Source organism: Microcaecilia unicolor, chromosome 2, assembly GCF_901765095.1.
Source record: "Microcaecilia unicolor chromosome 2, aMicUni1.1, whole genome shotgun sequence".
NCBI lineage: Eukaryota > Metazoa > Chordata > Amphibia > Gymnophiona > Siphonopidae > Microcaecilia > Microcaecilia unicolor.
This window is the reverse complement of record NC_044032.1, coordinates 650,286,506-650,298,411: the sequence shown is the minus strand read 5'-3', so window position 1 is coordinate 650,298,411 and position 11,906 is coordinate 650,286,506. Positions and strand designations below refer to the sequence as shown.

Sequence of the window (11,906 nt, the reverse complement as noted above, 5' to 3'; positions counted from 1 at the left end):
CAATGAGCCATGTGGCAGAAACAGCTTGAATGGAGGCTGACCTGCAGCGGTTCGCCGGTGGCGGCTCCATTTCAGCGGAAACCTCCGCCATTTTGAATTCTTCCAACACTGCAGGGCCGCCGAGAGGGGGGGGCTGGGGGGACAAAATTCCCCGGGCCTGGGCCTTCAAGGGGGGCCCGGCGCCGCAGTACCACCCGCCATGGCTCCGTCGTTCGACTGGTCTGCCACGGGTCGAGCCCCCTGCATTGAAATCACAGCGCCTCTCACCTCTGTGTGAAAGCACTGCAGGCAGCAGCAGATTGCCTCCCTTCAGGGCCGCCTTCCCTCCTTTGTCCCGCCTTCGCGGAAGTTATGTCAGATGAGGGCGGGACCACAGGAAGGGAAGGAGGCCCGAAGGGAGGCGACTGCTGCTGCCTGCAGTGCTTTCACACGGAGTGAGAGGCGCTGTGGTTTCAATGCAGGGGGCCCAGCCAGTTGGCGGACGGAGGGGGGCGGCGGCCTCGGGGGGATGGCAGCGGCGGCGACCTCGAGGAGGCATCAGCTTTTGGGGGGGGGGGGATGCGGCAGTGGTGACCCTCGGGGGGGAGGGGGGACGGCCTTGCCTTCGGCCCGACCCAGTCTTCTCCGGCGACCCTGGCAGGAAGATATTTGGTCTGGTCCTTTTTTGGCTGGATGAATGCTCAGGAGGGATGGAGGAGGAAGATTCCATGGATTCTAGTCTTTCCTTAAGTGAAGTTTTGATTTATTGTCTCTAGTGTTGATTTATAGTTTTGATTTATTGTCTCTAGTCCATTTGTGCATGGCTAGTGCCCGCGCTTGCTTTCGCTGGGCAGATTCGGGTCTTGGACAGGGCTGGTTTAGTGCAGCAGTTGGTCAAGTTGGAGATAGGCTCTTCTTTCCTGACTGATGGCCTTTATGATTTGCTACGTGCATCAGCAAAGAATATGTCCCTCGTAGTTGCAGCCACAGAGGGCGCTTTGGCTACGGGACTGTATTACCCTACCCTCTACCCACCCAGGTACCCTCCCAACACAGATTAGGCAATAATTTGGAGTCGTTATTCAATAAGAGGGCAGATCAAAGAGATAATGCAATCACAACACGTTAAGCACCAAACTTCTTCCCCTAGGGGACAGAGAGGACAGAAAAGGGTCCCAGAGCTTCAAGAAACGGGTTTTACGATTGCGACATCCTCTCGCCTCCCTCGATTTTTCCCATTGAAAGGCGAAAAGCAGTTGACTGGCGGGGGCCACCCGAATACAAAAGAAGGGCATCTTTAGGTCCAGTGTTGTGAAATGGGTAGCTCCAGAAGGTATCAATCCCAGCAGGACATATGGATTAGGCACTACAGGGTGTAATGAAATAGTGGATTTGTTGACCACTCGTAAGTCTTTGGACTGGCCGGTAGTCCTCAGTCCCTGGCTTCTGAACTGGCAACAGTGGCGTATTCACTGGAGACTGGCAAGGTCGAATAATTCCATGGGATAACAGACGATTCAAATGTGCTTGAATCCCTTCCAGAGCCTTTCGGGGAATTGAGTATTGACGAAAGATGGATTGGCCGGGCACTTGGAAGTAAGTCTACATGAACAGGAGGAATATTTCGGGCCAACCCTGGGGGATTATCTTCTGCCCATACCCATTGACCTGGAAGCTGTCGGCCAGGGATAGGTCACTTGGCCCTGCGACTGATGCAGCCGCCATTCTTCTTCAAGGGGGCAGCAGAAAACTCAGTATGGCCCTTAGGGCTGGATGTCGGGGGCCGAAAGGAGACTGAAGTCTGGCCATCAGAGTCAAAGGAAATTGGGCCCTAAGCTTGGACAGCAGGTCCCGTCCTAACAAAGGAATTGGACAGTCTGGCATATACAGGAATTCATGAGTGACTGTGTGTGAGCCTAATTGGCATCTACGGGTCATCAGGAAGGGCCTCCGGTTCTGCACCCCCGTGGCTCCCACCACTGGGACAGTTTTTCCAGACACAGGCGCTAATCGCTCCGTCACAACAGAATGTTCAGCTCCTGTATCAATCATGAATGGAATTGAGCGGCTCCCTATAGTTAACTTGACCATGGGTTCCTGGGAGCCCAGTTTGTAGGAACCCGGTCTGTCCTATTCATCCCATTCTGCCATCTCGGCTATCCCAATGATGTCAGATTCAGGAGGCTCATACCTTCCTTCTCGAACTCGGCTCGGCTTCCTCGATCTCCTGGTCCCCTTCTCAGTCCCTGGCGCCTCTGGGGGCATTCATCTTTCCAGTGCCCTCTTTCCTTGCAGTAGGCGCACTGATCCCTCTCCAATCGTGGTCTGGGATTCTCCCCTCATGGCCGGGATTGATTGAAGGAATCTCGAGGCCTGGCTGGCGGTCCGGGGTCCCACTTTGGCTTCCCATTAGCTAGAGGTCGACCTCAGTTAAGGGTGGAATTAGTAATGGCTGCCGCCAAAAGGTCGGCCTTCTTCTGCATCTTCCGGTCAGCCTCTCGGCGCACCTCCTGATCCCTATTAACGAAAACCTTTGTTGCGATCCTCAATTAGCTGGGTGGTATTCATCCCTGCGAATCCCTCCTGACGCAGCTTCTTCCGGATATCTGGCATACTCTGGGCCACCAATGCACTATTCACCATTCTCTGGTTTTCTAGTGCCTCAGGGTCAAATGGGGTGTATGTTCTGTAGGCTTCAATTAGTCGCTCTAAAAAGGCCCCAGGGGATTCAGTTGCCCCTTGGAGAATTTCAGAGACCTTTGCCAGATTAATGGGCCTCTTTATGCCTTTCCTCATACCTTCCAGCAAGTCCCGGCAATAGCCAGACAACAGTTCATAGTGCTGCCCATTATTTGGATCCCAAGCTGGAGCTGCGCGAGGGAGCCGAGTTCTAACCCATTCCTCTGGGTCCTGTGTCCTCTCAGGGACACGCGCCTCGCGTGATGGCCTCAGCATTTTGTAAAATCTTCCGCCTCTCCTCAGTTGTGAAGAGGGTCAGGAGAAGTTGTTGACAATCAGTCCAGGTTGGGTTATGGGTGGCCATAATGCTAGCCACTAGGTCCACCACTGCCTGAGGCTTTTCAGTATAAGAGGGGTAATGCGTCTTCCATTCAGGAGATTGGTGGTTGTGAAGGGTACATACTGGTAGGCCTGTGCCTGTATAACCTGACCCCTCATTATTAGGATCCGAGTCGAGTGGTGGTTACCTGACGCAGGGGCAGAACTCTCGAGGAGGTGGGAATGGAACCTGAGGTAGAGCTAGGAGCTACCCCCCTATCATGCTCAAAAGTGATTGCAGCGGGTCTAACCCATTCAGGGGAGGCGTGTTGAACCCCTGAGGGATGGGGAGGGGTACTCATAGACTGAGAGGTGGTCACAGGTGATTCAGTCCATTGAAAGGGATGCTGGGCCCCTGATGAGGGGGGAGGGGTATTAGAGGGAGAGGCTGGGCTGTCGGGAGTTGAGGAGTCAGGGAGTGGAGCCCAAAGCGGGTCTTTGGAGGTTAACAGGGAAGGATGTGGCACAGAAGGGTAGAGGCTGGCTGAAAGGTCCAACCTAGGATGTGGCGGGGTTCGCACAGAAGGGGAGGAACTATCCGGAGAAGCCTGTGCTGGAGAAGCTTGGGCTGGACGCCGGTGGATCTCTAGGGGTGGCACAGAACCCCAACAATGGCCCATAAGGTGGTGGCTCAAGATCTGAGGGGTCATCAGAGAGTATGGGTTTCTCGGACAGGGTAGGGGCGGAAGCCACCGATTGGGTGGTAGGCTTCCTGGGCTCTTTCCCTCTTCAGTTTAGATTTTCTAATAATCTTTCTTGAACTCGGCCCAACATGAACTTACTGGGGATCCCATATAAGTTTTCAACCAATGTCCCAGGAATCTATATAGGGGAGTTGTTCAAGATATTCTGGTTCTCCTACAACTATGCTGTAGACCTTCCGGATTACGTCAATATCTAAGCTGCCACTAGGGGGCCACCCCACTCCCATAGATGGCCACTCAACTTCACACAAGGTTCTTAGAGTACTTAAGCTTAAAGTCTGTCCATAATCATTAATTAAAAATCCTTTCTTAAAGTTCTTAAGCATACAATCTAGGGGAGTAGCAATTTGTCTAGATGATGTCCCCCCCATAATGCTTACAGTTACAACTCACAGAAAGGGAGGGAATTTTTTTGGAAATGTGGTAAGGGGTCCCACACTCCCGAGACAAAAGGTAAACAAACAACAATCGCTTCCTTCCGTCGCTGGCCATTGAACTCGCGTTAACTGGAACCGCAGCTATAAGAAGTCCACACTCATTTAACATTCAGGCATCACACACATTCTGCACAAAAATCCCACCCAACAATTTCAGATTTCTCAGATACAGATAAGCTCTGGCGGTTTCCCTACTAATCTCCACTAGACTAGAGGTACTAAGGCCTTCGCTGAGAGTTGATCAGACTCCCCTTCCCTCATTTTTGAGGGGCTGGTTTACAGTTTCCTAGCTAGGATTACAATACAGAATACAGAATACATACCCGGCTATGTTCCTCAGTCAGTTGGGTGCCAGAAATTGATGCAGGGTTCAGGATCCACCCCTGCCACCAAGAATTGTTGCAGGAATTACCACTATTGTTAGCAGAATCTGTGGTACTTCAGGAGTCAAACACCACACACCAGAATGAGAGAGAAATCTTCTTTATTTGCCAGCAAACAAAGTAGGAATCAGCTCTAGCTCTCTCTTCTCTTTCTCAGCTCTCTGTGTCTTGTGGCTTCTGTCTGTCCTCTTCAGCTCTCTTCTTCTCTTTCTCAGCTCTCTGTGTCTTGGGCTTCTGTCTGTCCTCTTCAGCTCTCTTCTGACGTAAGCTGCCTGCCTCCCAGTTATATACAGTTCTAAACCCCTCTAGCCCCCCTTACTTTCCAGATGGCAAAGAATAGATTGATTACCCTGTCTGAACCAATCATCTCTATACATATATTCAAAATATCAGTTACATAGGTTTCAGACATTTCCCAAACTGACCTATGACCTGGGGCCTCTCACACTAGACAATGGGTCACCTATCTCTTGGCATTTTATTATGATTAAATTCTCAGCTAACTTCATAACTTAGGTTCATTGAGGGGCTAAGGGGCCAATCTTACATTTATTATTATTTCATAATCAGTCATAGCTTAAAACTGCTAACTGGACTCTGGCATTCATTAAGGGGTCAAGGCCAAGGGGCCAGTCTTGCTTAATGGCATACATATCAGTTATTACTTTCAGAAACCCAGTCCTATACTTAGCTATAATTCATCAAGACTTTCCCTGACCTCTTTCACCTATTAGCTTCATACATTAAACTAGCTAGGACTGTGGATAATTCAAACCAGATGTTGACCTTTCCAACTGCAATCTTACTTGAAAGTCAGACACTGAGTTGAAAAGATATTCTACATAGAATTATTAATTACACAGAATAAAACATATTCTAAAATAAGCATAATCAGAATTTCTTATAAACACAATCTAAATACTTATAATGGTATCTATAATATCAGAATATCTATAATTATTTAAACTACAAACTTCTAACCAGCATTCAATCTAATCCTTTTAAAACTACAGTATGCCTGGCTCATAATGTATCCATATGTACTAGCATTAGCAATCCATCACTCAAAAAAGGGACAAAGAGAGTTTAATTTCTCACTGACCTTTCTAACCTCTCAGCCCCAGCAAAAGTTAGACTTCTAATAATCTAAACCAGATGACATTCCTCCATCACTTGCAGAATTGAACCAAACTTTAAACACCATATAATTTCTCTGCTCACGCTGCCTCAGTATAAAACGTCTATGAGACAGTGTGTGTTTTCAGTATGATGTATACAACTGGAACAATTTACCCTTGAAGTTGTGGTGTGTGTAGCATTATTTGATGTTTTGAAAAAAGATAAAGGCTTGACTGCTTTCTTCTACTTTCCCATTTTATTTTGAATGATTTTCTGTTTCTGTTATTGTTTCTTTTTATGGGAACTATTACATATGTTTGTTGTAAACCATCTAGAATTATGTTGATAGGTGTATGTTTAAAGAAATAAAATGAAATGAAAAAACAATGAAACTCTGACATAGGGTGTCCTGTTTGCTGTTCTAGGCATTGGTCACTTTCAAGGATGTTGCTGCTTATTTCTTGGAAGTGGACTGGGACCTTCTGGGAGAATGGCAGAAGGAGCTGTACAAGAAGGTCATCAAGGAGATTCATGACATCCTCATCTCAAGAGGTAAATATGTTTCTCTATCATCTACCACACAAGCACATTATGGAATCAGTGGTATAAAAATCACAGGAACTAGATACCATGAGCACCTGAAATTTGGATCCTGGCTTCTGATACCATCCCATATTCAATAGGAGCCTGTGAAAGACTCTACTTCTACAGGATCTGCAAAAGATGCTGCTCTCTGTTGTAAGATAAAATGTACAACTTAAACCAGAGGCTTCACACAGCACCAGCAGGAGTCTCTCTCCCATTCCTATAGAAAATATTTTTGGCACAGAAGACCAAGAGAGAGATTTCCTCTGAGACTTCTACATAAGGTCATGACATATCAGCTGCACACGTCAACTATACTGTACAACGTATAACCTCTCCAAATGGTAACCAGAAGATTGGCAGCTGTAATGCCTCCACCTAGGAGGGAAACGAAGAGAAATCTCTATACCAGAAAACCTCTATGATATAATCTTAATCAAGTGTCGGACCACTGCTGCCTCTTCTCTCCAAGCTTTGTCAGTCAAATACACACGTCTCAAGATATTTGTACACAGACCTCCATGTACAAATCACGCACTGCTCCATCAAAACATGAAGCAGAGGGAACCTCCTGAGGGATTCTACAATTACAATTTAAATGTAATTTTCCTATTTCTTATCAACAGGTTATTCAATTCTTAATCCTGATGTTATATTCAAGATTAAAAAGGAAGATGAGAAATATTTCACTCAACAATTTGAGTGGGAGGGAAATGAAAATCCAAATGACCTCAACAGTAAGTAAATGTTTTGGATTTAATGGGCTTTGCATTTATAGATCACAGGAGATGGGTCAATAACATCAACATTTGGACACTTCCTAATTTAGTATTATCAGATACCTTGTGAATCCTTGTGAATGTGTTTTCTCATCACAGACCTTCCAATTGTAACATCTGTATTCTCCCTGAGTATTAAGCAAGAGGAAGATATCCCCTTCATGGAAAATCCTGAATCAGAGATGTCTGAGCAGACCCTGCCTTCTATAACAGGTAAGTATAGAATTCCTCCTGCACATCTTTCCTAAAGTCAGCTGGAATCATTCAGGAATTCAGCGCTGGTGAGATAAAAGGTTGCCATCTCCTCTTCTCCTCCCTCTGTTTCCCTACTTTGGACAGATTAAACTGTCTGTGGAGACCTTCAAGTGCACTCAATCTGCAGCCCCCCTTTACCTCTCTACCCTCCTCTCCCCGTACGTTCCTACCCGTAACCTCCGCTCTCAGGACAAATCACTACTATCTGTACCCTTCTCTACCACCGCTAACTCCAGACTCCGCCCCTTCTGCCTCGCATCACCTTATGCCTGGAACAGACTTCCTGAGCCCATACGCCATGCGCCCTCCCTGCCCATCTTCAAGTCCTTACTCAAAGCCCATCTCTTCTCCGTTGCTTTTGGCGCCTAACCACCTTCCCTACATAGCTTATAACCTTTAGATTGTAAGCTACCTACATTGACTACATAAGTTGTAAGTCACCTACACTGACTACATAGTTTGTAACCTTTAGATTGTAAGCTCTCTTGAGCAGGGACTGTCCGTCCCCATGCTAAAATTGTACAGCGCTGCGTAACCCTGGCAGCGCTATAGAAATGCTAAGTAGTAGTAGTAGTAGATGGAGGAGGCACGGATAGAGATGGGTATCCCAGCGGTGGGATCTGGTCTGCAAAACCCTTTATCCTAGAGTGTCTTGGGGTTGTGAAATCTGTACTGTTGAAAGGGCTGCTGGAGGTGGAGAGTCTTCTGCACTATTGTGGAGGGACATGACTGATGAACATGGTTCAGTTTGACTTAGTCATGGACATTTTGTGTTGCTGATAGGTTAATACAAATCACAGTATATAGTGCAGTTTATCGTAATGATGCCATTCCCAATTCCAAAATGGCGGCCACAACCTCATGCAGGCTGCCACGGGAAGTCGCGACTGCCATTTCTAACTTTATGTTTGTTAATTTTCTAGCAAAATAACTGACAGCATCTCTTAACAGAAAATATTAAGAACAAAATTACATTTGTTACATAACAAACTGCCACCCCCAATAATGAAAAACTAAAAGTAGACCCTCCGCATCCCTTATCTGTCCCCTTCCCCTCACTCCCCTCCCCAAAACTCAGATTGTCCTTCCAACTGGAGGAATCGCCCCACATTTCTTGATGTTTGCATTTATTAGATTTTAAGGTAGTCAATCTATATCGTTTGCATATAATATACAGCCTGTTTTTGCACGGCCCGTGTATGCCAATGTGAGGCAATCAGCAGTCGAGCTGCTGTAAAAACCAATAGCATTAATTTATCCATAGCACCTGTTATCCCTTCCACTCTCCCACTTAGTAGGGCATTTTCCATAGTACACGCTATATGAATCTCGAGTAACTGTTGCCCATATGCAGATACCTCCTTCCATAATTTCTGGACCCTAGGACATTCCCTCCAGATATGAGTATATATTCCACTCCGGCTACACCCTCTCCAACATAAACCATCCCCCTTCCTCATAATGGCTTGCAGTCTAGATGGAGAGTAATGCCATCTCACCAGTACCTTAAGACCATTCTCAATAATGTGAGGTGCATGTGACAATCTTATAACTTATAACTTTTGCTCTGATAGTTTGTGTCCAGCATTTTCTGTTTAGTGCTATGTGATTAGTGAGTTGACAACACACATACAAGTAGGACTCCTCGTTTTGCATTCACTACTTGGTGTATTTATTGACCTCTGATGCAGACGCTTTTTTAGCATCGAAACACGGCCTGTGTCGGGTCGTTATCTTTGATATAATAAAGACTGTTGGACTCACGTCTCCAGTGGTGAATCGTCTATTAGTCTCTACTTTTGCCTTCTGAGATCGAATTGAGACATTTTCCCATTCCTCTCCCATGAACCCCTGTAAGTAGCCTTCAATTTATCTAAGGTGTTGAGGAGCCCATAAACAAAAGATATATAACCCCTACCAACTTGTCCACCCACTAAAGTTTCAAAAGCTGACTTAAGGACTCCACCCCCTGCTATTAGTTGAGGGAATAACATCTCTAGCTGCTAGTTGATAGTGAACTTGTAACGTTCCAAAATGTAGAATTTGGTTATCTCCTATAAATTGACCAAAATAGAGAAGACCATGTCTTTCCCATCTTTGAAACAAGCTATTGCCTACCTCGGATACAAACTTATCCGTATGTCCCATGTCTTATTCTTCAATAAATGGGGATGTGTCTTGAGCCATAGGTTCATAGTGGTCCTCGTAAAGGGGTTTTGGATCTCTTGAATGTGTTTGAGCATGCTAGTTGCCTAGGAGAGAATCTTCAACTGAAATGTACTAGCCTCTTGTTCTGCTAGCAGCCATTGTTTGGGTTGGGTTTGGGGTACCTGCTACTCTAACACTGCCTTAGCTTGTGCATCTTGGTAGTATTTTTCCAGATTGGGTATTCCCATCCCCCCCCCCCCCCCCCATTCCCTTTAGACTGGAATACAGCCTCCCGGGCTACTCTGGATCTCTTCCTTCCCTATATAAAGCAAAATATCTTTCTATGAGGTAGTTCAACAAGGAGAACTTGGAATAAATATAAAAATTTAAGGAGAACCATCATTCTCACTGCCTCCATCCTTCCTATCCTGAACAGTATTAATTAATCCCACCTCTCTAAATCTCGATACCAACTACAGAGTGTCTCCCAGTCCGCCCCAAGTTTGATACAGAAATACTAAACCCATTGAAAGGGCAAACATTTCCTAAGATTTGTCTCCTCCCCTTTTGGAAGGGATATATTCAAATCTCTGTCTTAGTGGGATTAGCTCTGAATCCATATTGTGCTCCTATAAAGCCATTTGGGCTTTTTCTGTACCTTGAGTCAATATGAAAAGATCATCTGCAAACAAGGAGACTCTATGTTCCTTACCTCCTATTATAAGTCTTTTAATTTCCCTAAACCTTTGTGCCAGAGATTCTACCACCAAGGCAAGCAACAGGGGCAACACTGCTACTGCTATCATAGGTATCCACTCTTGATGTGCCTTCCAAAAGATAGTATAACTGTGACGAAACACTGGGTTTCTAAGTCTGAAAACTGTTTTTTTTCATTAAATGTTTTTCTACTAGTTGGCCAGCAGATGGCTCTTGTTTTGAGTTTTAAAACTGTAGCAGAAAAAAAGGCTTTCTCTGTTCCAGTTTAAGGTTATGGAAAGGCAATCTGCAATCATTGGCCAGATACGTTCAAAGTTGATGCCCTGGGGCTCTGATTAGCCCTGGAGTTCAAACTAGCCAGGAGGTACTGGATTTTTCTTTATTCTCAGGGTGGGAGTACAGAGGAGGAACATCTCTATCCTGAGATCCTGTTCAATTCTTGTGAACAGTTAAGTTCCTGAACTCCCCAGGTGCTACCCAGGTAGTAACAAGTGTTAGATAGTTTTAATTGCTTGCTGTACTTTTTAATTTGTTTTTTCAAACATTCACTGTTCATTTTCATGATAATAAACCTATAGTTTATTAGTTCTGCTGTCCTGGACTGATTAAGAATCCTGGTTTGTGTTTTTGGGTTTGCTTTCTAGAAACTGTGGAACTCCTGGAGTATGGCCCCAGTGTCCTAGAAATCACCAGAGAATAATCTGAGAGTGGGAGACTAGCTCAGAGGCAAGCAGGACACAGTCGGTGGGAGGAGGGTGCTAGTATAGAGCACATGCCCAGGTGCAGGTGGTCCTGAGTAATGTTGGAGACCAACCCTCCAGGTGGCCACAGGGTTAACCCCAGGCGGATGCTAGGCATTTGGTGACAATAACACTTTGTTTTTATAGTCCGCAATACCTCACAGTTCTATGTGGGTTACATACAACGAGACTAGACAAACCAGAAATTACAGCATAACATTATCATGAATGAAAACTAATATGTTCATTTCCTTCCATAATTCTGAAACAAATCTGTTTTGAGCTTGATGCCTGAACTATCCAGGAAGAAATTTCTTTGTCTATTTTAGCAATCTGATACGAAAGCAAAGAGTCTGTACACCTCTTTTGTATTTCACCCTTCATAGATGGAAAGTACTCTTCTACCATCTGCTGCTTGCCTTCCAGTAACAAATGCTACCTGATCAGGGTTAATTATAGTGGGCCCTGAGGGAGGGAGTGACGTGGAGGGGCATAATCGAATGGGGCCGGCCATCTCTAAGGGCGCCCATCTCCGAGGACGGCGCCGCGAAGGGGCAGGGCCGACCGAATTTTCAAAACAAGATGGGTGGCCATCTTTCGTTTTGATAATACGGTCGGGGCCGGCCAAATCCCTTAGAGATTGGCGGCATTGGTTTTCTCCGATAATGGAAACTAATGCCGGCCATGTCAAACCCGGCCAAATCCAAGCCATTTGGTTGTGGGAGGAGCCAGCATTCGTAGTGCACTGGTCCCACTAATTGAATGGAAAAAGCCCTTCCCTTACTAATCTGGAAAGGAACGGGCATGCATGAAGGAAATTGCATGCAAATGAGCTGCTCGCTGTTAGCTCATTTGCACATGATTTCCTTTCTAAGGAGGGTGCCAAACTGCCAGATGACCACCGGAGGGAATCGGGGATGACCTCCCCTGACTTCCCCAGTGGTGATTAACCACCTCTTACCTCCAAAAAAACAACTTCTAAAACTTTTTTTTTAAAGTATGT

General features: G+C 45.8%; 1 protein-coding gene across 1 annotated transcript in view; it reads left to right on the top strand.

Moving 5' to 3' along the window:
• The first annotated feature begins 6,210 nt into the window (after window positions 1-6,210).
• The window catches only part of LOC115462246 (zinc finger protein 260-like), a 201,123-nt gene continuing 195,427 nt past the window's right edge, over window positions 6,211-11,906 (top strand). Inside the window, exons 1-4 of the mRNA XM_030192257.1 lie at window positions 6,211-6,231; window positions 6,363-6,417; window positions 6,891-7,001; window positions 7,143-7,256. Of these exons, the coding sequence (XP_030048117.1) occupies window positions 6,211-6,231; window positions 6,363-6,417; window positions 6,891-7,001; window positions 7,143-7,256 (301 nt within the window). The remainder of the gene's footprint in view (window positions 6,232-6,362; window positions 6,418-6,890; window positions 7,002-7,142; window positions 7,257-11,906) is intronic.